This window comes from Anthonomus grandis, chromosome 22, assembly GCF_022605725.1.
Source record: "Anthonomus grandis grandis chromosome 22, icAntGran1.3, whole genome shotgun sequence".
Lineage (NCBI taxonomy): Eukaryota > Metazoa > Arthropoda > Insecta > Coleoptera > Curculionidae > Anthonomus > Anthonomus grandis.
The window spans coordinates 20,357,626-20,383,615 of NC_065567.1; the positions used below are offsets into that span (position 1 = coordinate 20,357,626).

Sequence of the window (25,990 nt, forward strand, 5' to 3'; positions counted from 1 at the left end):
CTTGGATGCTATATATGGCCTCTAGTGTTCCTAATGGAACTGTGAAACCAAACTATGTAGGTGCTATTTGCTCTTCACAGATCCTGTAGATTCTTCTGTGTATTTATGGTTCTAAACACTTTTTAGCTCCTGATTTATCTATGGTAAATATAACTTCCCTGATGAATATTAATCTCAGATTTAAGTGTCATTAAAAATTATGCTTTTTTTTTTCTAGTAATCTAGATTATGGATATATAACATTTTGAGATACACTAATAAATAAATCAAATGCAGTAGAATCCAAAACATGAGAATTTATTCAATTTTTTTTTATTTAATTACCAGTACAGACCCACATTCCAGGGTCATAATTAAATGATATATTCTATTTGCAGTAGGACAAGTTACATAAAAACAATAGAGAAATTATCTAAGGTTGAAAAAAAGTATACATTAGAAATTCGATATATCCCGAACTCAAATGTAATTCAGGCTGTAACTAAATAACGAAATCCGGTAAAAACCTAAAAAATTAACATTATCAAATAGTTGCATGACAATCTGAATTATGAATTGAACAAATTGTTCATAATTATACGTCTCCATTAACTAGACCAAATTTAATTTTTTTCCAATTTTTTGTCGGAACTAATAATGTGCACAGTGTACGCAATATGCTTAATCTCTTATAATTGAAACTTTTGGTTTTTTAAATGCTAATTGAACGCAAACCCTTCACATAATTAATTTCATTTGTGCTTTCCGCTAAATAATTAAACGGTTTTAAAGTATATGTGTATATAATTCGTTTTTAATTAATTTATATAGACTGTTTTAATAATATACTTAAAAAAAACAAGAGCGGTCTAATAAACACGGAACTTTTAAGTTGTTGATTAACGTTAGAAGATACGGCTGCCATATCATATTACATACCATAGCTTTATGATGAAGCTAAAGTTTATATAGAGTTTTATACGATTTTAACGAGGATATACCTACTCCATTAAACTATGGGTAAATTATTATTATTAATTATTTGCGCGGCGTCTTTATCGCCCATCGTAAATATAATAGACTTTTGTTTTTAGTAAGCTATGTGTAGTTTTTAATTTAAATTGCCTTATTTAGTAAGGTATTTAATAATAATTCAATTAAAAAATAAAACTCTTCCGGCACCTCTTCAGAGTTTTCTCCCTAGGCGTAAAAATATTTCTTTTTATTGTTCTTGACAGGTGTATTATGTCAAAGACCGCGACATAAAAGAAAAAAAAGGAACCATATAAACAAATAAAGCATTTTAACACCAAGAGGTGTGAAAAGTAATTTGGTCTGGTCTCGGGTCTGCGAGAGACAGATCTGATACGATATATGACTTTGTGCCACCCATAGGCCTTTTTTACATTAAAAGTAATGGGTTTCTTGATAAAATTTAAGGAAAAAATTATAAATATATTTTACAGTACGTCTTTTATGTTACTTAGTTTTACGTCAAAGTTTGAGGAAGCATTATTAAATTGGTAATTAATACAAAATAGTTTTCTATGTTTATTAATGATTTTTTTTAAATTGCAGTTATAATTACTGGTCATAGGTATCTAAATGTGTGTTTATATATCACAATACCCTGTGTCAAAACTCAGTATCTCACACTATCTTTGAGCAATGTATTTAAAACTGAAAAAAAAATTATCTTATACAGGATGTTCGAAAAATAGATGGAGATATTTCAATGGGTGATTCCTTGTAAAAAAATATAAAAAAAGTTTCTATAAACATGGGTCCGGAAATGCACAGTTTTCAAGATGCAAGGTGATAAATTTTTTTTTAATATTAATTTGAGAAGGTGTACAGAAATGGATGGTGGACATTTTCAACATTTGTTGTTGCAAAAAGAATGTTTGCTCCTAGAAATGTTTTTGATGTTTTGTTTTCCAAGGCATGTTTCTGTGATTTTTTTACCAAAAATTAATAAACCAATTTTGTCCAGTGGCATGCAATAAAATGGTATTTATTTTGTCGAAAACGAAGTGGGATACGAAAAAAATACAAGAGGCAAAAAAATAAAATTTCAAAAATATTAAAGTTGAAAAAAAGGCAGTGGCGTATATTTTTTTGTCAATAATATTTGCTAAGATGTCTCCCGGGACGCCACTGGACCTTATAATTTTAATCTAATTAGGGCTAAATTAGCCTCTTAATACAACAAGTAATTCTGCCAAATTTTAAAAGAATCGAGTGAATATTTTTTTTAATAATAATAAAAAAATAATATTTTTAAAAAATAAAATAAAAAATTTTATAGAAACTTTTTCTCATATTTTTTTACAAGGAATCACCTATTGAAATATCTCCGTCTATTTTTCGAACACCCTGTATATCCTAATTAAATCCGAGCATTTTGGGGCTCCTTATAAAATCTCCTCGACATAAAATCGATTCAGCAGTACCTCCTTCACATTCTTGTATATTATTAACCAACACCTTGCATGTACATCACAATTTTACTAGTTTTTCATCAATATACGAGATCTATTCCAGTATCCATCGTTACTACTATTAATGGTGAGTAGCTCAACTCATTAAAGTAAAACTTTGAACCATGGATCACACTCTCCAAAGTTTTACTTATATCACACCACACTACGCGCTTTATGATTCCTTTAAAAAATTCAAAAAACTCTTTGGGTTGTTTATTAGGAAAATTGTCTCAACCAAGGATCCTGAATACTTCAGGGAACTAGGTCCTGCCTTTATCCAGAGTGTTAATTTTAAGGGTTACTTTACTCTTCAATAAAAATGTTCATTAGCTAAAAGCATATCACCAATGCAAATCAATTATCAAAAAGCCCTTTTCTTTAGTATTTCTGTTTCATGTATATTGATCAACCAATTCATATGTCAAATTAGAATTATTTGACCAATTGCTAATGAACCAGAATTTTTGAATAAATTATATTAAATCCCTTGATTTTCTTCTTTCATGATATAGCTACAGTTCAGTTTATTTTAAGTTTAAAAGCAGTCAAGCTTGTGTCGAGATCCCTTGGAAATGAACGTGTTGAAGCCATAGTTAGTTCGGTGGATAGGAACGTAAAAAGAGTGGTTATGTCTTGTACATCGAGATAGTGCATAACCTAATGTTCCTTAAAAGAATTATATTACAAAAAATTACACTGCACTCTTTCAATGGCATGGATATGAACATTGTAATAGGGATTCCAAATACATGAACAATAACTAAGGTGTGGGAGCACAAGAGAGCAGAACGATAATTTAATGGATTTTACATTAAGGAAATCTGTTGTACAACGCTTAATGAAACCCAAGATTTGAACCGACATTATGATAATAAAGGATATGTGAGGTATGTGGACAACTGGTAATCAAGTATAACTAATTGACTAAAGTGTCATTTCATGAACTAAAGTCCATCAAATGACACTTATTCAGCGCCATTTTGATCACACACCATTGATCCAAGCGGTCCAAATCCGACTGTAATTTACATTCAACTTCAGAGCATCTGCAACCATAAGAAAGTTTTTATGAAGAAAACAAGATGAAATATCATAAACACTCCAGAAGGCACCTTGATCTCCACCGAATGAAAATTTTTAAGTCGCACCATTTGTGTTCTACCACTCAGATAACACTTCAACCACATTAAAAGCTGACCATGTATACCAATAGTCTCCCACTTGTTAATTAAACTTAAATGGTTTACTCGATCAAATGCTTTCGAGAAATCTGTATAAAGGGTGTGTACATGGCAACCTACGTCCAATGATTTAAGCAGAAAATAAGTAAAGGTAAGTAAATTAAGTTCTGTTGAACGTTGCAAGAAGAAATCGAAACTGTTGATCAAGAAAACGGCTCCTTAAATTGGGTGACAGAAATTCAGACCCTAGGCTCTCAAACACTTTGGGGATACAAATTAAAATGCTTATGGGTCTATAATTGCTTACTTGCGACCTGTCTCTTGACTTTGAACCGAATTTTGGAATAACTCCACTATTAAGAGAGGTATCGAAGACTATAAAAAGTGGTCGAGCAAGTATAAAAGCACAGTGTTTGATAACAATAGAAGGAATTTTGAAAGAATAGAAGGAATATTGCATTTATAAGTTTTTTCCTCAAGTTCCATACTGGCAATTAGTCAGCACTTGTCTTGAGCTGTGAAAATAGACAATATTTTATTTGCACTTGCAAGCAAACGTTCAGAGGCAATAGTTTTTTGCACATAATCATAATATTCATTAATTGAGAATTCCGAGTTTTCGTTACTCCAGAGAACCAGTTTCGGCAGATTGATATTTAATATGCTTTAATCATTTTTTACGTAATTGAAGCTGTCTGAACCTGATTTCGTTCAATTTTTTGATGAATCTCGCTTTTTGTTTGGGTCTTTGCATAACCATGTGCGCTCAGACTATTTTTTTTGTGCCTTTTAATTTGGTGCTGTTTATTATCAGTTGCCAGGAGATCAGATGTCACTAACGTCTCTTTAATAAAAATCAAAGCATCCTCGTGGTACTCCAAAATGTTTTATTATTTTAACATAATTTTTATTCACCAGTTTAATCAATATCTATCAATAAATCAATATCCTGCTCTACACGATACACATCTAACCAATGAGAACCAATTTTTTCAATTTTTACAGGTCATGCGTCTTTCAGTCTTACAAATGATTGAAATTAATATCATGAAATTTTACCATTAAACTTCGGCAAATAAAGACAAAAGGTGACCATCTGCTCATAAAGAATATACACGTTTAAAGCGAGATAGGCATGTCAGTAGTAGTAGGAGTCACAAATGGGAGTTTTATGACTTATCGGCGGCATAGGTATGAATAAAGGCCCGGACTGAAACAGGAATTATTTGGAGGTTCAGTTCCCATAACAACAAATAAATATTAATGGTAAGTTATCGGGTTCATGATATTCGATAGCGGTTCTTATAATTTAATAGCTTTATTCGGTGATGTAAGTTGTTTTGGGAAGGACCAGTTTGATCTTTTCAAACAGTAAACATTTGTTTTTTTTCGAACCGTAATATATCATCGTAAGAAAATTTGAAGCGACTGGAAATACACGCCACTGATCACCTAAAATCAATAAAGAACTCTTATAATCTATTTCCGAGTTATGCTTGGCCATAAAAGCAGTGATAAATCCATAGTAAAGTATTTTCGCTGGTCAGTTATAGCTCGCCATCTAGCAAAAATGTCTATTATTTATATTTCAGTATCAATAAAGAATACCTGGCCACATAAATATAACTTATTTTAAAACCAGGACGAAATAAAGTGTAGACAACATTCGTAAATATCATTGAGAAATTTGCAATTTAGGATACAGCCTATATCGTTATTAATTTTTATGAGAAGTAAACAACATTAAGTTAATTTTATGTGAGAATTTATTATGTAGATGACTGATCAGTACATACCGATCTGTATCTCTTCAATGAGAGCTTAGTATGTAAGTGATTGATTAGACATCAGTAGATCTTGATCTGCTGGTGAATATTAACCTGGTACATTTTTTGACAATGCTCACTCCAAAGTATCTCTTGAGAGAGAACTTAGTATGTAAGTAATTGATCAACAATCACTGATCCGCTGGTCAATACTAATCAATACAATCCTGATAAATTTTCTTGACAATCCCCACTCTAAAGTATCTCTTCGGCGAAAGCGTAGTATGTAAGTGGGTAATCAACAATCAGTACATACTAATCTTCTGGCGAATATTGACTAATACGATCCTGATAAATTATTTTGACAATCCTCACTTTAAACTATCTCTGATCTTTAAAAAATGTTCTCTCTCCTTTTTTATTCTTTATGTTCTCCCTTATTCAAACCCCTTTCTGTTCCCTTATCTCTAATACATGTACACTGAACGACGAGTTATTTTTTAGTAATTTTTAGTTAAATGGTGGTGGACCACAGTTATTTTCTATGACTTCTCAAAAGCCTTTGACTGCGTAAGCCATGAGATCTTACTTCAGAATCTTAAGCATTATGGTCATGGTTCTGCTCTTATCTTAAGGATCGTCGACAACGGGTAAGCTCTAACTGCTCGGATTATAGAGATGTGTTAATAAGAGTGTTCAAGAATCTGTTCTTGGCCCCCTACCATTCCTCATTAATAACAGTAATCTGGCAAACCTGAGGATATGGGGATAATTTACCTTACGGACCTACAGACGTTTTGCAGATAAAACAACCTTCATTCTCTGAATGCCCAGAAGACTAAAGTTTTGTGCTTCGGGGGAACACTGGAAGATGGATACCTACATTACGGCTTGCAGGGAAACTCGTATCCAGATGTTATGTGGATAACTTGGGCCTAAGACAAGGCGGTCAATATTTTACGCTCTCATAAGATTCCGGCTTCGTTATGTCATCCATTTTTGGGGTATCGCAAATGATTACTTACTACAATTACTTTTTGTAATATAGAAACACGCTTTAAAACATGTGTATGTAAGCAGCAATTCTTATAGGCCTTTATTTGATAACAAAAGATTCTCACGATGTCTTGTTTATAAAAATCGTACCAACTTTACTGTTTAATTTCCAAGGCAGACATACACACGACATCAGACAATTTGCACTTGTATCTACGCATTCTTACATCCAGTGTCATTAAAAAATTAATAGTCTTTAAATTTCTTAAGATGTATATCCCTCCAGTCAGACCTCCCTCGTGCCATAATGTCATGTTGACTCCCTAATCCAGTATTGTGTTAAGAATCAGCTTGAGTAAATCTCAAATTATTAAATTCAATTATCAACTTGGTGATAGTGTCTTGGTAAGGGTCTCACAAATAAGGGATTTGGGTTTTCTATTTGACTCCAAAATGTCCTTTAACTACAAATACCGATTGCAATAGAATGCTCGGGTTTATTAACAGACAGTGTGCTGACTTTCAAAATCATAGGACCATAATAACTCTCTATTATTCATATGTGTTTAGTAGACTCCAGTTTGCCTCAGTCATCTCGAGTCCTGGAAACAAGAATTGTAGCAACAGACTTGAACAGATTTTGAGACTTGAATCAGACTCGAACAGAGCCAGTTTTTGAGATTCATTTGTTACAAAGCTCATTTTCTCATTGAGAATCATAATTACTCTGATGCTCGTTCACATTTTAAAATTGTACAAGATTGTAAATGACTCTCAAGGTATACTCGATAAGGTTTGTTTAAGTGTACCTATTTTTCAACTTACAAACCACGAGTTGTTCTATATTCCTTATTCTAGAAGTAATTATTATCTGAATGCTCCCTTAGTATGAATGATTAAAGCTACCAACTTAAATTTAGACTTTTTTGCAAAGAATAAATCTAAGTTCTTAGATTTGGTTTGAGTTTGCGTGTTTTGTTTGTAACATTTAATTTTTAACATTTTGTTAGGTTAGTGTATAGCTAAGTATTACATTTGTTATATTTATTATTTAAATTAGATTATATATTAAATTAAATTGTAATATCAGGATACTATTGTTAGATTTTGTCGATATGTTTGTATCCTAAACACTGAAATATATAAATAAATGAATCATATAAAATGTTGCGAGAAGAAAAATTTTTAGCAAAGGTCATTAATATTTCATATTTACTAAGTTTATATATTAGTTTTATTTGTTTGGTTCAATTTGACAAAAAATCAAACGACGTACGTCCAAGTGTAAAAAAACTGAATTGACGTATCTAAATTATTTTTTTTATAATAAAAATCCCTAGTTTTATCAAATTTGTGTTAACTGTATATATTAATACCGCTTAACAAAGTTTTACTCTCAACAAAGCCTCAACAACTCCTTTAAAGCTGGATCGAATACTTTTTACGTAATTCCAAACTAATTTAGTACTTAAGAAGCATCGGATACAAGATAAAAAAGAAAACTGTAATTAGTATAAGAGCTGCCCATCTTAAAATTTCATCCGCCTTTGGCTGAAAACCCTTGCATTTTACATCGTATCTAATCAGTACAAACTTTTACACTTCGATTGCCGTTTATTGATTGGCTATGCTTGACTTCGGGGCAATTTTGTTAAATTTAATTTTCATACTTGCCGGATGTTTGCCTCATTTATATTGAACGGTTCGCGCGTATTTGCCAATTCTCTGTTTTAGTTCAACGGGTAAATATTTCAGAATTCGGGTGGAAATTGAAAAATTCACTAGTTGGTCAAACACAATTAGAACAATAAATCTGAAAAAATGCATAAATAACAATTTTTAATGGGATTTCGATTAGCAAGAGACCCCTACACCACGGGGATCTATACTAGATAATTGTATTCTTTATGCTAACCCCATCTGACGTGATAGATTGATACGTCACGTAAGATCTTGGCCATGCCCTCGATTAATACATCGAGGGCTTAAGGGAGACACGGATACAATATTGGATCTAATTCATACTAAATATTGAGTTGTAATTTAATGGTAATAGGTAATGTAAACAATAAGTGAGGATTCTATAAATAGAACACCTAAGCTCAATATCAGAACCAGAAAAATATTTATATTAATAAAATCACGGTTACTGTAAAATATTCTTTATAGTTTTTTTAAATTTTAGTTTAAAAGATTAACATAAAATTAACCAATAATCATTAACCGTGCATAATTTGCTTAGACAGTAACAAAAACAGTGACAAAAACTACATATGAAAGGATAATAATATCTGTTCTCGAGTTTATAACATGTTTATAATTATTTGCCTAATGGATCGGATAGGTTTTTGTGATTAAAGTGAAGTTCTTGGAGAAAAATAGACGCAATTAGTTCACTGCCTTTGCATAATAATTATTATAACGGATTATATTACTTTCACTCCGAGTACGTACGAGAATACACATTATTTTATCCGAAAAAAGGTCGGGTAAATTAAAATTTAATTCCATAACGATGTTAAATTTGGCTTATCTCAACACATAATGCGGTTAATGTTTAATCCAAAATGTTATGTAGGTAGTGCAGAACAGTGATTTACTTTCTATTGTTCTACATTAATTACACTGTAAATACAGGGTATCTTAGGGCAATTTTTTAAAACAGCAAAACAACCCTGATTAAACCTTTTTTTATCTATTTATGTTTTAATTCTGAGAACAAATTCCACTGTATCTTAAGTCCTTTATTATGTGAATATTATATGAACTGTGCAGCTCAAGGTTTATCTGAGAGTAAGACTATGATAATAATATTAATAAGAAATCAACATTAATAGAGGAATATTCCAAAGGGATCCCTCAGTTCACTATAGTTCTGTTTGTATTATGAAACCTATATTAACCTAAATTTTTGCTCTACATGGATGACATAAAAATATACGCCAACTCACAACGGCAACTTCGGCAGCTTAACCACATTACAGAAACTATCAACAAGGATATCCAAATGGCATTTGGCACACGCAAATAAAGGCAAAACCATACACATAGAAAAAAAAGTAGACAGACATAGAAAATACTATCTTAATTAGCAAAGAAATAATAGAACACATGACAGTCCAAATAACATATAAGCAAGAATCAACCGCAAAAGAACAGCTTGAAATAAAATAGAAAAAGGCTGAAGGCAATAAACATGTTTAAAGCAATCTATGAAGTACCTGTCCTCATATACTCGTTTGGAATAATACACTGGATACAGGCACGCAATAGACCCACCAGCACACAACACAGAAAACTGCATCCAAAATCTTGCACAGAAAGAATCACAATCAATAGAAAAAGATAAGAAGGTCTCATTGGCATACAAGCCTTACAAATGTACTGTAGACAAATAATTCTTCTTCTTCTTATTTTATAGAGTGTCTTGTTGTTTCAAAGTTGTAGCCTTATCTGTGACTCCAATGTCCAGCATTCGTAGTGACGTTTTAGAGGGCTTCTTGGTGGTCTGCGGTTGGTTGATTTCTCTTCTTTTGCGATTCTAGCTTTAACAAACAATTGACACCACTAAACTTTGCGATACTAAATATGAACTAACGTGCCAAACAAAAACAGAAAAAGAAATTTACATGTGCAGAAAGGAGCTGCACGACAGGCACTACAACATGGTTCACTAGGATGAGGTAAGCACAGACCTGAAATATAGATGGCTCTACCAAGGAAGCCTAAGTCCTACAGCAGAGTATATTAGTCACCTATTTGCAGAAACAATAGATCCCATCACATCTGTGTGTAAGCTACTTACTGCAACCCAATATACAGAAAGATACAACAACGCGAAGATCATCCACATTGAAATCTTAAACAAACTGCCATATTACACACACACACACATACATCCTGTACTATGACAGACCGATACTAATTGATAAAACAGTAATAGTTAATAGATCAGACATAGTATTAATCAACGAACAAACCTAACCAATATACCTTGTAAATCTAGCGAATGACAAAAATTGATATGCTTAACATAGAAAATTTAAAACTATTTACCACTAGAAGAAGTAAAAAGAATATGTAACCTAGTAAAGATTGTGCCGATCATAATTTTAGTAACAGAAATCGTACTGAAAACCACTATACAAAGCAAACTCACACTCCAATTACCCAAACTCATAATCACAAACGTACAGAAAACAGTTATTCTGAAAACAGGTAATATCGTCAAAAGATTCCTTGGCCAAATGCATTTCATATGCCTCAGTAAGTGAATACAGCTCATGATTTGGATTAGTCGCGTCACAAAGCTGTAAATATCAGGCGGTTAGACCTGTGGTGGAGAAATTTCATACAAATAATAATCATAGTAGAATCATCACACCTCCACCAAGCAATGTGCCAGGTCGACAACTCGGACCAGAAATTTCTACTCACCATTCTACCAAAAACGCAAAAATCTAGATGTGGAAGAAGAAATCACTCCATGAGATTACCGCAATGAGATTAACCAAGATTATTCCTATAAATCAGCCAAGACTACGAGCTAGTCTTGGGATAATTGTTTTCTCTTCAATGACAATAGTTTAGTCTTTTTAGTTTTAGTCTTGAGACTAAACAATTGCAACCAGAAACAACTTTAAATATGTAAAAACTGATGAAACCATAAGTAACGATAAATGTAGGTATGGCTATCGAACATCAGAAACTATACAGGATCTCACGGGAGTGCAAAATCTTTGTCGCCACTGACTTCAAAAAAAAAGGTTAGGATGCAGTAGCAAAAATGTTCCATCAAGAACTATCAATGAACTGCATTTATTGGAAATAAAAAAAATTCTATATTAATACTCCTCGAAAACGACGTTTATTGAAGTAAGCATTCATACCATACCAATGTTGTGAAAAATCTGGCTGAAAATATAGAAGTACAGACACCTTAAAGGCCGAATTATGAGACAATGCATGCAGTTTATATGATACCAACACAAAATAATCTGTGGAATTGGAATAAGTGGATTTAAGTCAAAATTTATACAAAATAATGGAAAAGTCTGTTCTCTTAGCAACATTAAGAACCGTTAGGACGTTCCCGAGTAACTCTTTCAATAACCACCAGCAGAACTAATCCAGAAGGGCATCCACTGAGCTCAATCCTTTTGACATCAAGAATGTCTGCCCGTAAGAGAAAGTGCGAATGGCCAAAGTCTAAGAAGGATGAAAAATAATGATTAAAGAAATAAGAAGATCAGCCATATAGCAGTAAAAATTATTTATTGAAAACCCAACAGTGAGATAGTATAATCTGGTACACAGTCGAATTAAAAATGCAATTCTTCAAGACTGGTTTCTGGCCTAACTGATTGGACCAGATTCAGCAGTTATATTATTTTTTTCTAAAATATGTAATAATTGAATGGAATAATTTTATTATTTTAAGTCGCTACTCAAATATTTACTTTTTGTTGATTTTATGTTTGGCTTTCTCTCATCCAGTCTATATTATTTGAGCTCCTAATGTTTTATCTATTTATTGTGCCATTTAAACAGAATCGCATTATATTGTATTTGATAAGTATTTAAAAATATATTGTTCCATTTAAATTAAGTAATTTTCGTTTTAGATTTACTATTTGATACAGTATTTCAACGGATATTGAAAAATACTTTGTAATGACTGGAAATGGAACGGTTTGGAATATTTTAAAAGAAGAAAATGAACCATTTCACACGTTATAATATTTCATTAAAATTAACCACGTGTTTGCTGTTTTTTTTAATTCAGTCTATTCTGAGAATAATTTTGAAGATATCTCATTTAATTATTAAATTTCAGTGATTATATCAATATAATCACAAACAAGATCTCCACATATTTTAGAACAAAATAAATAAAATAACACATAAGATTGTAAATGTTGCGTAGACCTTATTTAATCAAGATTTAACATAACTTAACTAACTTAACTAACGACAAGGTGAGAAATATGTGTATTATTTGCTAATTATATTGATTTTAGATATAATCAACCAACTCAAGATTAATTTTAAAATCTAGATTTTTCACACGTGAGCTGCTTTAATTAATTTTCTTCATGAATATTATTCTAGTTCACCAGTTTGTTAAAAAAATTATCGAATTTGCACTTCAAATCAAATTCCAAGAAAATTAATTTGATTTGTTAACGTTCTTCAATATATCAACTTTGTAAAATAGGAAATTATATCCTGGCATTACAAAATATTTTCTAATACAATCTGACAAAGAATCAAAAGATACTTTCTATCAAACTTCACAGCACAGTTTATGGGCAGCATTCGTCATTGATCAGTGAATTTTACAAGTGTATTAACACAGGTTTACTTACTCCATTTTATTGCAAACGCTGTTGGCGAAAATAAAGATTTATATATTTATTTATATTCCTTTTAGTGCGAAAACAAAAATGAAGGGTGCATTACATTTTTTTAGATGTGTGCCTGATTTTAGTGCTAACTGTACCAAGATACACCTTCACCCTTAAATAAATAATCAAATTTAGAAAAATTTTGAAGGGTTGATTTTTTTATTATTTTTATTTTTTTACATATTTAATCTTCACTTTACAGTTTACATCAATTTTAATTTTTTTTAGTTTTACATATATTTACAGTGGTGATCCCATAATTTCTCCTTCATGTTTAGAGTGTCATCTTCGGCACCAGAGACGTAAGTTATAAGACTTAGTAAGATTTCTTGGGTTGAATTGAAAAGCTCATATGATTTTGCAGCCGGTGTCTTTAAATGTTCCCAGGAGATAAAAGTAGACCTATTATAAACTCATATAAATGTTGTAATGATCTTAACACCCGTGAATATGCCAGTTATTCTCGAAAATCATCGGTGGAAGGATGAAGCGAGCGGCGGGTATACCTCGCGGCTTCTCGGGACATACGTAGAACGTTGGCAAATATTCCGGAACTATGGTCTATCTAATATTTATGGAGCCCAGTACAAATCTGAATATTGGCGCGACTTTAAAATCGAAATAAATACAATGTGAATAAATGTTTCTAGTGGTCTTGTGTTTATTATGTACATGTGTAATAATTGTGTTACAAGTGTATAATAAATCAGTTGGGTTTTTAAAATCTATTCTCAGATCATCATTTTGGCTTTCACAAGCACTATAATGAGTATTCTTAAACTTATTTCACAGATAACAGAAGCTTGAAACTGAAGAAACTGCAGATTTGTTTTGTGACTTGAGCAAGGTCTCTTACTGTGTTGAGCATAATATTCGTTTTTTAAAAACAACATTACAAGATTATGTTTAAACTTCTGCAAGTAGAAAAATTTATGGGTTTGTTCTCTTTGCTGTTGACACTACTATTTCTTTGTCAGAAAATTATTTGGCACTTCTGTGATATAGGCCTAAACAAGCTGAGCTCTAGTTCAACACCAAAGGCCACTTTTTAAATAAAAACAAAACACACCAGAGGATATTTTTATTCCTTTTTTTAAAATTCCTTGGGACATTAGATACTAAATGGCCATGGGCCCTCAGGCAGTAAAAGGAAATCTAAGTGTATATTTACTCTCAAGGTACTCTTATCATGTGTCATCAAGTAGGATATTGCCAGATCTGAGTTACAGGGATAATTCTAGAGAAGCAGCTATGTGGCATTAAATTTTGACATTACCATCTCTAGAAATTTTTGATAATTTATTACTCATTAACTCATGTACTAAAAATTAAAAAAAAACTAGGTTTCTCTCTTCTGCCATCTAGATAGGACCTGGCCAGGATGGACCGGACTGCTGGGTAATAAAACTGTTTAATGTTTTACGACAATTTTATTAAATAACTAATTTTTTGCACTTAATGATTTTATAAATTTTAGATTTGAATTCGTATAATTTTAAGGCAAATTTTTGTATTGTATCTGTTGGTTTATTTATGGGTTTAATAATTAACGTCATTTAATACTATAATATAGTTTAAAAATAAGGAATGAATTATTATAAAATGAGTGTTTTCATACGTAATTGGATTAACTGCAATAGAAGAACACAATTTTAGAATGATTTCGAGGATATTAAAGAACTGAGACAGGGATATGTCCGAAAAACCGGCCAAAAAGTCAAAATTTTGGCTCTCCTAAGACCTATATCCTGGACGCAGTTTAAATAAGCAAAGAAATATTATCAAATTAGTGTTTTCATACGTAATTACATAAACTACAACAGAAAAACACAATTTTAGAATAATACCGAGGATATTAAAGAACTAAGACAATGATATTTCCAAAAAACCGGCGAAAAAGTCGAAATTTGAGCTCTCCTAAGACCTATATCCTGAACGTAGTTTAAAAATAAGCGAAAAATTATTATAAAATGAGTGTTTGCATATGTAATTGGATAAACTGCAATAGAAAAACACAATCTTAGAAGGATACCGAGGATATTAAAGAACTTAAATAGGGATATGTCCGAAAAACCGACCAAAAAGTCGAGATTTGAGCTCTCTTAAGACCTATATCCTGAACGCAGTTTAAAAATAAGCGAAGAATTACTATAAAATGAGTGTTTTCATACGTAATTGGATAAACTGCAACAGAAAAACACAATTTTAGAATGATACCGAGGATATTAAAGAACTGAGACAGGGATATGTCCAAAAAACCGGCAAGAAAGTCGAGAGTTGGGCTCTCCTAAGACTATATCCTATTCTTACTAGTCCACAAACCACTCGCTTGTTTATGTTAGTTTGTTTTATGTTTGTATATAAAAATATTATTCACCTTTTGCAACTTCGGTAAATCCGCTTAATAAAGCACAAAAACCCAATATTAATAAATTGCTGACACATGGTAGATTTACATTCAATAGTTTATAACATAGAAACATCGCAAGACAAACATTTTTTACACAAAGGTTGTTTACAGCATCTCCGTTACGGCCCTTTGTTTTATGTTTGCCCACAGGTAAAATACGTTGCGTATCTGCAATTTAATTAAATCATTAACGCGTATGCCTTAACCTTCTTTTTTGACATTTCATCAAGACTGGTAAATTATAGGAGTGTTCCATCGAGCGTGTGTATGTAAATAAGTAAGGCAATATTATTTGTAAAAATATTTAAATATGAAAGATCGTTCCGCAGACGTTTCTTGGCCAGTTTATTATCACCTGTTATGGCCGAATGGCGCCTTGCTACCCACACGTACCAGAAACTTTAGAAAATTCGACGTAAATTACAACTTGTTCTTTTCGCGCTCGCCTTTTTTCAACATCGCGAGCCGAGATTGTTCAACAAATTTCTAAAAGTGCCTTTTGCTTATTCTCTTTGCGCTGCACACCGACACACTCCAATTATTTTAAATTTACGCGTTCGCCTGCTTTTCAATTGGATGATTTATTATTTTAGCTTTAATAATTTCAAGCTTGTATCACTTGGTTACTTTTTCCTATTTGTTTTGATAATCTTTCTTAAGATGATCATCATTACCCAAGCACGCGTTGAGAGTCTACTACTAAAGTGTTTTGCCAAACTGCTTGTTTTTCAATTTCCTTAATTCGAAGATCAACAATAACATCATAACAATCTTAATAAGAGATGTAGATATAAAATTAATATTAAATGTTTTATGGTTCATATTTGCAAAATTTTCCTGAGTACTTCATATGTTCTATTTAAATAAAGCGTAGGTGTCCCGCCAATGATATTAGGGACAGCACAGAAGGTCTACGAAATCGGCAGCAAGCAAGTCACATGTTTTCTCAAGCCAAACAAAGGTCGAAGATGTCGCACTTAGCGTAAGAAGGCATATAAAATTTTGAGTTAAGAATAGTCAATATTGTATTTGTATTACCGATTCCCACGAATTGTGAAATGTTTTAGCTAATAAAAAATATAGGCGCAGGTATTTACCTAAAGTCATAAAATTAATTGACCTCTCTCAGGCATGTTCCTTTTTTGGGAGCTTGGAAACTCATTCAATTTGCATGATACTTACTTATCACGCAGACATGGGTATTGTTTAAGATTTAAATTATATTTGTGTTCATTATTTATCTAAATTAACTCATTTTGTTTAACAATAATGTTTCGAGGCAAATATTGTCACGCAACTGTTAAATCGTTCAACATATAACTTGAAGAATTCATCCATTTTCCCAAAGATGCTGTCATAAGTTTTTATAAAAGGCAACAAGATTGTAAGCTTTGTTTATTTATATGTTAGGTGTTTTGTGTATGTTATGGTCTGATGATGCTCTAGTCGGGCGAAACATGTAACCTTTGTCGTTTTATTAAATGTTTCTGTAATGCTGTAGATTTTGTGTTTTACCTTTTGTAAAAAAAAAACATATGTCTATTAATTTCAATATTTTTCAAAGTCTTGAAGATTGGCGGACATTCAAATGGTAGATAGATATTTGTACCTTGACTATAAGGTCAGCATCTTAAGAGATAACCAGAGATGCGAACTAAAAAAAAGGCTCAGAAACCTTAACACACTAACTTTGTTAGAGTTACACATAGGAAGATGGAGAGATCCACGTTTGGTGTGATCTTGAGGGACCACATGAGAAGAAACGAGAATTTGTACAGATTAATCGAAGCTTAAGTGGAACTGGGCTGGCCACGTTGCATAGAAGAAGAAGGTAAAAGAAGCTTCTCTATTATTGCCGAGTGGAATTATAATTAATTAATTTATTGCTGAGTGGAACAGAAAAGCGAAGTAGAGAGGACGATTCGCAGGAACTGGATACAAATAGCACAAAACCCATTGGAATGGATAATGATTAGGGACGCTTATGTTCGACAATGGACATAGGCTGAATAATGATAATAAAAGGGAAACTACGTCTATTATAGCATTCTTACTACTCACTGTTAATTAAATGGCTAGCTTTTCAAAATGAAACTAAATAGGAGTCTATTATGTAATCGTAAATACGTAGCAGAATTCTTGGCGTATCCCACCCATCTCTTAAAGAGATCAAGGGATCCCTTGGTGACGAGGTCGCTCTCGTTGATTCGTTAGACTAGATGACGAGCTGAGGGAGAGGTCCCCTACTGCTTCAACAGAAGTTCAATGCAAACACCATTGATACCATCAGGTACAGATAAGGGGTAGTATGGTGAAATAGTTAATATTGGTTACGTGTATCTCGAAATTAGTTAAACTGCCTATTTTGCCCTTATACCATCAAGACTGTCTTATGCGATTTTAATTTGGGATATCTAGCTGGACTAAGATATGTAAAATGCAGACAGATATTCTCTATACAATTTTATGATAATAATCTCCGGGAATATCTGGTATATATTAAAAAACAAAGTAACGAGTCTGGTAGCACATTGCTGATATCTGAAGAGGTGCCAGGACCGTATTGATCTGCCTAGATACTAATCAAACAGATATTTTACTACAAAAAAAGAGTCTATTGAGATCGAGAATAATATTTGTGAAATGTTTACAGAATTATTAGATAAACCTATAGATTTCTTGACTTTTTTAAAAAAGTAGGTTTTTACTTTTATATACTTTTGACTCGCAACATTATAACTTATTAATTTATTTCCAAGAACCATATACAGTGCCTTTTTTTCAAAACCGAACCAACGACCCTTATTAACTTCTTCTAAAAAAAAATACAAGGACGTTTATTTTAATTTTTGATACAGTTCTGTCAATGGAAACCCCCATCGTGTGACACATAAGCCGCATTGAATAGTCTAGTCAATAGTGCCAAAACAAAATTGAATCGGTTGACGTACGAGCGAATAGTGACCAAAAATGTCTGGGAATGATGAATATTTTATCGACCTCAAACTTTTGTATTTTAAAGATGGCTACTTTAAGTGTGATACATAATTTTTAAACACCATACAATCTCCTATAAAAGAATCTGGTCAATTTATTAACTTATCAACTTAAACTGTGGTAGGTCAAATGGTTGCCTCATAGTGTCACACATTATTTTAAATGAAACGTTTGGAAATGCTGATTTAAAATATTTATATTTAAATGCTAAAGAATATTTCCTAAAGATCATGATCATCATTAATGCGCATCATCTTAAGTCATCATTAGAATGAAAATGTTGTATATGATATTCCTGACATTGCAATTTGATATTATAGTATCCATTTAAATTGATACTTAATTGTCTACCATTACCCCATTATTTTCCAAATTATTATGTGGATTAAATATTGTTATGATTCTGTACAATATAAATAAAACATTAATTCATGCCAGATTTTTTAAATTTGTTTGCACGTATTTTTTATTTGCTTTTTGTATTTCTTTATTAAAGCCTATTAAAACCGCTAGGTTTTAATAAAGAAATACAAAAAATATATAGCCGAGTCCAGATTTACTGGACTCGTCGGTACTCCTAAATCGATATGCATATAGTAGGTGTGGTGTTTGGCATAAAACGCCAATTATCGTAATTTTATGTTAATATTAATTTTAACGAAAACAAGCATATTAAATTGGTAAATATTTAAACTCTTATACATGACCCGATTTTTATTTGTGGCGTTATCTTTTAAGTGAAGAAATTCTTTTTTGTTTTCCTTATGTTTCCTTGTACGCTACTGGTTGAAATAGTTAAAAGACCTATATTTGGCAGATATTTACACAGATAAAACAATTTCTATTGTGTGAAGAAATCGCTGCTCCGCTACAGGCTATAAACTGTAGTGAAGCGTGGGCAGAACTTACAGATTTATGGAAATTGTACGTCCACATACGCTTGCAATGTTTTATTTGGATATTAAGGTCATACGCTTAGTTTTTTTGCGATTAGTTGATTTAAACGCAATAAAATTGTTAGAAAGTATAAAACTTTAAATTATAAAACCAGAAGGTATAAAATAGTTTGTTATGCCACCCACGTTTTAACAACACACAAATCAATAGGCGGTTGTATAAACGTCGCACAGGTAGACTAAATTTACAGGTTTCTCGTAAGATAATCGAAAGGAAAAAATGTTTATCCACCCCAAAAGGCCAGCCCAATTGTTAAAACGTCGAAATAAAATTTATAAAGTCTCAAACCGAGATAAAAAAAAAATAATGGTACCAAGACAAAGCCATTCGGGTCAACTACAGCGTAAGTATCGGGTGACAGCTTGGCTTTATCTTGGTTATCAACATCGGTATGGTAAATTAATTAAAGATGCTTGTGACATCATTAGTCACTTAGTGTTTCCTCGATCTGTCTACGGACAGATAGACTAGCTGATTTACAGCTGTTCATGTGGGGTATAAGTTTTACCCTAAAAGGGTCTTACAGGGGTTCTTCCCTCAAATTAATCCCTTTTGCTTGAGTAAATCGTTCCAAAGTTTTGTCATTTTGTCACTGAATCCTCTCGATTTTCAGTTCGATTAATGAATTGTTGCTGTCAACAATTGAGAACTTAGTTTTGGCGTCCTCTTTTTCTGATTAAATTTATAAGGAGTTTTTACTTTAAGAATAAATAAGGAAATGTCTTAAATAAATCAAAATATAACTCTTTTTTTTTATTGTAATTTTTTATTTTAATTTTTTTCTTCCAGTATACAAAGTATTTGTATAAAATGATCTGGTAACATATTGTAACGAAATTCAGGAACACACTTTTATTGACAACGTCAAAAAAAGTAAGAAATGAGAGAGAGTATTGAAAGCCTGCTTCAAAGCATTTTCATCTTTTTTCACCGATACACAACTTTGATTAAAAATTTATATAATAAACGAACTTTTCGAGTTCCATTGAAGGACTGTGCAATCAAAATTAAATTCGGCAGAGAAGTCAGACAGGGCGAACCAATCTCATCAAAATTGTTTACACTTGCGTTAGAGGATATATTTAAGAAAATTTACAACATACAAATTTACAAAATACTTTACAGAAAACATAATACAATTATGTATATATAAAAAATAAGTGATATAAAACTAAAAAAAGATTATAATAATTTTAACTCAAAAAAAAGTAATTTTAAGTGCTTTTTTTGATAAGGAAAAACATATTCCTTTATGGAGACTATTATCTGTCTGCATATTATTAATAAAAATAAATAAAATACAAATCAAACATTTAAGTTTATTATTAATATTTTAACAATTTTGTAGCACCAAGTGGCTTTAACCCAGTTTTAAAAAAATATATTTTCTTTTATATAATATTTCACTTCTTCAGAAATTATTTTGTTCCTTGTTCCCGATATAATTTAATTTAAATAAATGTTATTATGATTTGATGCAAAAATTTTATATTTAATTTAATACAGTTTAAACAATTTTTGGTGATTCACTTTTATCGCGTTGTCTACTACTATATAATTGTGCATACCACTAAATAGTCTTGTTTTTTCAAAAATGTATTCAGGTAACAATATGAGTAATTTTTTAATATTATTATTTAATCCTAAAACTTTAACGGATATAATATTTGATAAAATTAACATAGCATCAATTGGTATCACTGTTTATCTATTGCATACTAGAATAATCCTTATTTATCCACTCTGCATGATTTGTTTCTGTCAATTTTGTAGTTTTGAATGCCAAACAAAAGTGCCGAAAGAAAATTTAGTTGTGGTACAAGTTACAACACTATTGTATAGTAGCAATTTTATGTAAAATGAAAGATTTTTCCAATTCTTGAAATAAAATTAACTTTCATAGAAATGTGAGTTATGTGAAAAGAAATTGAGGCCTGAATCCAAGATAACACCTGAATTTTTATTTAGCAGCATTAATTTTTAAATCGTTGAGAATAAAATTAAATAGTAAATTAAATCAATTTAACGTAGCGATTATTTTGTTAACTATTACCTAAAGCAGACATATGTTTTTTACGAATTTATCTAAAAAAAAAAGAAACTAGTAAGAAAAATGGGGGATATAATGCCCTTTAGCCCTTTGGACACCTGACTGTTATGTATACAGCAAATCCAAAGTAAACTGTGACAAGTAAAGTAAACAATTTATTTTTTTTTTGGACAATAACTTTTCAAAAACAAATAAACATTTTAAGGGTCAAATTTCCAACGAACAGTCCAAATGTCCCTTTAAGCGAGGGACCGTAAGGGTCCTAAGCTCGACCCTTAAAACCAATTATTGTCTCTGATACGGCTGTTTTGAAATTTATGCGGAGCAAAAATTATTCAGCACTGAATTTTTTATAAAAGGGGTGCTTGCTTCTTTTTCTTTGTCGAAAGTAAATAAAGGATTAAAAAGTTAAATTTGTTAAATTGTACAGTGAGTGTCTAAGATTGTCGCACAATGTTAAATTGTACACAAGTATTGCAGACGGTAGCTCAGAATTATTGGATGCTAGGCGTAAGGAATCAATATAAGTTACAGTTTGCAAATTAATAAAATAATGATAAAGAGAACCAAATAGGCGCCACTTAGTTTTACTAAAACTATGAACATTTCTTACCTGATTATTTAAATTTCAGTAAAACAATTTGGATTATGCTATGGCAATCAGAGGCAACAGTTCCCAACAACCCATTTTATTCACATAAAGCCCTTTTTACACTTTATACAATATCTGTAAAATATAATCAATGATCACTCGTTATAGAACAATAATTTGAAATATTACGTAACCCTTTAGGTTAGATTATAGCTTCATAATAATAAATTATTTAAATATAGAAAAAAGATTTAAAAGATTAATAAATACTGGCCTAAATTCTCCTAGGCTCCAATCAGCCACACATAGAGCTTTACCAAGATAAGCTGGGCAGTGTGTCCGAGTCCTATCTGTATGAAATGGGGCTCACAATTAGGCTAGGTTTCCTCATCGTGGCTGACCAGAAAACCAGACTGTTCTGGTGGCACACACAGAACTCTAAACCATTATACCCTCAAGGAAGTGGTAAGGTTAAGAAGCAGTCGAAGATAATAATGAAAAGAAATGAAAATCCTCGCCGAGTTTTCAATTAAATCTTCGGCATCCTGCCAAGAAATTACTAAATCTTGTCTTGATAAGGTAAAAGAAGTTCCAATGAATCAATAGTAAGGAATATTTTATATAACTTGCATCCTCACTTCTTGGATTGAGCCGTAAAGTTTTACGTGCGCTCCTACCAACACACGAGAACCAAGTGGCAATCGATATCGATCTTGACAAGTGACAGGCCCATGAAGAACCAAGGCAGGGAGCAGAACTCCGCGGCGTAGCGATACTAGCGCCACCAGTATACCGTGGTGTACCAGTATATAACAGGTATTCCACTTTAAAATGAGCAATAAAAATGCATTTCAGTTATATTAATCATGAAAAATTGTTGCCTTATTTACTTGATAATTAAAAACAATTTATATTGTGATTTATTTAAGTAACGAATGGAGCATTTAGCTAATTTTAATAAAAATCAGTTTAAATGGAAAAATAAAATGCCTCAAGATGTAGAATGAATTAATTTGGAAATCAGCTATTGATTTTTCAAAAATATTCTTTAATAACTGTTTTATGGGAAAAAACGACTTGGGACTAAAACAGAAAAAGAAGCTTGTAAATTGCTGAATGCCAAATATTCAATGCCAAATGCCAAAATCAATAAAATGGTCAAGCATCAAGTACGTCCAGATAATCCAAAAATTAATGATAGCCCAAAACTGTACATAATATTAGAAATTAAGAAGGTAAGCAAAGAGATGCATCATCTAAAGTAGCCTTAAATGAACAACGTTCTATATACCAACGATGCTGAACGAAGACAATCACAATCGCAAAGTATAGTTTTGTGAAATTATCACAAAATTGAAATGAAATTGAAAAACTTCCCTAAAGTAAAGCAGACCAGTAAATAATCTTTTTGTTTTTTTTTTATAAATTACGTCAAGGACATAGTTATGTGTAATATTCAAAGAAGATAAGGCGCCCTGGTAGCGACCACACCATACCTCAGTAGAGATTCAACAATACATTTATATACCAGAATCAAGAGCTTATTAATAACTCTAATCCCATTTTAAATGTTTGTCAAAAGTAAATCTTAGATATCAAAGTGTTCTCAACTTGAGAGAACTGATCATCAAAGCTATTAATATATTGTAGCTAAAATACTCGATGCTCAAAAATAGTCTACTGATTTATTTTACACCTATAAGCTAAACGCGATCACTTAAGACAACAACAAATATTTATTTGCACTATCGATTAAAAGACGCGCCAACAATATCAAGCACTCAAGACTGCATTAGGGTGCATGGAATCCACCCCCTCTAAGTTACTACTAGCAGAAAGTGGAGAAACCAGTCTGGATTATAGGATGTGGTTTACCAAAAAGTTAGTTGGCACGATGAATGATTAAAAACCAATAAAACTGAAAAACAAATAGACAAAAATAGAGGATATTTTAATATAAAAGGACTAATCTTCTAATGGCCTATGAAGAAGTTGGACCATATGAGAGATGTATACAGAAATACAAAGTAACCCTATGTTATAAATATAACAAAATATCCCAAATGATGACAGTACCTGTCAGTAATATTGGGCTTAAAAAGGGAGAACAAAACATTTTTAAAAAAATTTAGATTTTAAAAATCAAAAATATTTCAAATACCACGACATTTATACAGATGGATCCTTGCACAAGATGAAATGGTAAGCAGGGTGTGGCATATATTGTCCACAAGAAGACCACAGATTCTCATCCAGATTACCAAATAGTCCCGAATATGTACAGCGGAGATTATTGCGAGTCTTAATAGTGTAAACTAATGTCTAGAGAAAGATATTAAGGAATCTATCACTTTTACCACTAAGATCAATACTGCATTAGACTACTTCACATGAACAAATTATATTGAAGGCAAATATGAATGAACTTGACGTATATTGGCTTGGCTACCGAGACATTCGGAGATAGAAGGAAGTATAATAGCAGGAAATTTACAAATATATGTAGAATATAATATAAAAGAGAGGCACTGGGAAAAATGGAAAGAGGTATGGAAGAAAACTCTAGACAACAAAGGCAAGCATATGGTACAAAACATATCATAACATTTATAGGCATAAGAACGGGACATTGTTTAACTCCTCAACATTTATATAGATTTAAAATTAATGTAAACCCAAACTGTTCATGTAAATGGGTGGGAAAATTTCTATATATTGAACTGTGCAAAGTAGTCCAAACACCGATTGCATTAATGACAATCCTCCGTGAACCGGCAGTGGAAATTATTACACAGAATAAAAGATACTAATAAACTAGAGAGTCATAATAAATTAAGTTTAATAAAGATAAAAGTATACCAAGTAAGAAATAAATAAGTAAAAAATAACACAGCGGTGAAGGAGATATAGGAGATAAGAAGTAACTAAGAAAGACAGTAGCAGATTTGAGAGGGCAGAATATAAATTCGACAGAACCTCTGAAATCGAGAAGAGAGATTGGGTAAATTGTTTGGTAGCAGAACGTAGTAGTAGAGAGAAAGAGAGAGAACAGCTGATATTCGCGGCATTGCCAATGTCGTACTACGTCATAGTCATGTGACATTATGACTGTCAAACATGGCGCGCATTTCAAATCTTGCGTTCTTATTGAAACACGCTTTAAATTGGTTTCGTGTTACTTGTAACTGTATAAATTTTTAAAAAAAATTAACGAAAAAAAAATTATTAATTTTTTCCCATAATCATGTAACATCTATCAAATCCACAGCGGTCAGTTACGAAAATTACGTAAAATTTTTATAATGACAAATAGCACGGAATCGTCCCCGCTATTTGAAAATAATGTTGCAGATATTCCCACTCCGATTTTAATCCCAGATTTTTCCATCAGTTACCGGTATAGGCGCATAAAAATATTTGCCTTGCATTGTTTTCGTCCGGACATGTTGCGGTTTTTAACGCTAAAAATTCAAAAATATTTGATTTGGGTAATTGTTATTTCATCTGTTTATATACGGCCCAATAACGCGAGAAAACAAAGATACGTTAGTTTAACTGGCTGCGAATCAATTTCCACTATGGAATACGAATGTTGTATAAATAACAACTTAGCAAATGTACCCCCGAAAGAGTGTAAGTACGTGGCGAATTGAAGTTCTAAGAAATAATATAAGAATTCACAACTTTGCGATAATTACGAGTACTTTCTAACAAAACAAAGTCGGCGAAAAATTCTTCCTAAATTTGTTTAAAGCTTTTTATAGGTTTCTTATCATACTTGAAACTTAAACAAAAAATTTATTTTTTAAATCCATAACAAATAGTTTTTGACGTTGGAAAAAACCCATTGTTAGCATAACTCGTCTACTAAAGTAAAACAAACTAGCAGTTAAGCCTACTAATCCCAAATATGTTAGAAGGGAATCTAAAACTTGGTAATTTGGCTTAAAATTAACCTTAAATTAGTCTTTGGGAATTATAGTTAATCTAGACCTGAATCTACTGATATACGTCGATAATAGCATAAAATACTAAGATATTTATCAATATAGATATGTACTTAAAAGGCATTGCAACAGTACTTATGATTTGCACAATTTATGTTTTTAATTTTATGAAATTTCATTACGGGAAAAAGTCACTGATTTCACATATATGTCTATGGAACCTTT

General features: G+C 31.7%; 1 protein-coding gene across 4 annotated transcripts in view; it reads left to right on the forward strand.

Moving 5' to 3' along the window:
- The window catches only part of LOC126748984 (uncharacterized), a 40,763-nt gene that overhangs the window by 12,467 nt on the left and 2,306 nt on the right, over positions 1–25,990 (forward strand). Inside the window, exon 1 of one of the 4 annotated variants that reach the window (XM_050458551.1) lies at positions 24,765–25,451. The exons of the other annotated variants lie outside the window; for them this stretch is intronic. Coding sequence (XP_050314508.1) covers positions 25,121–25,451 — 331 coding nt within the window. The 5' untranslated portion in view covers positions 24,765–25,120. Of the gene's footprint in view, positions 1–24,764; positions 25,452–25,990 lie in introns of those variants that run through there. 4 annotated transcript variants of the gene reach the window in all.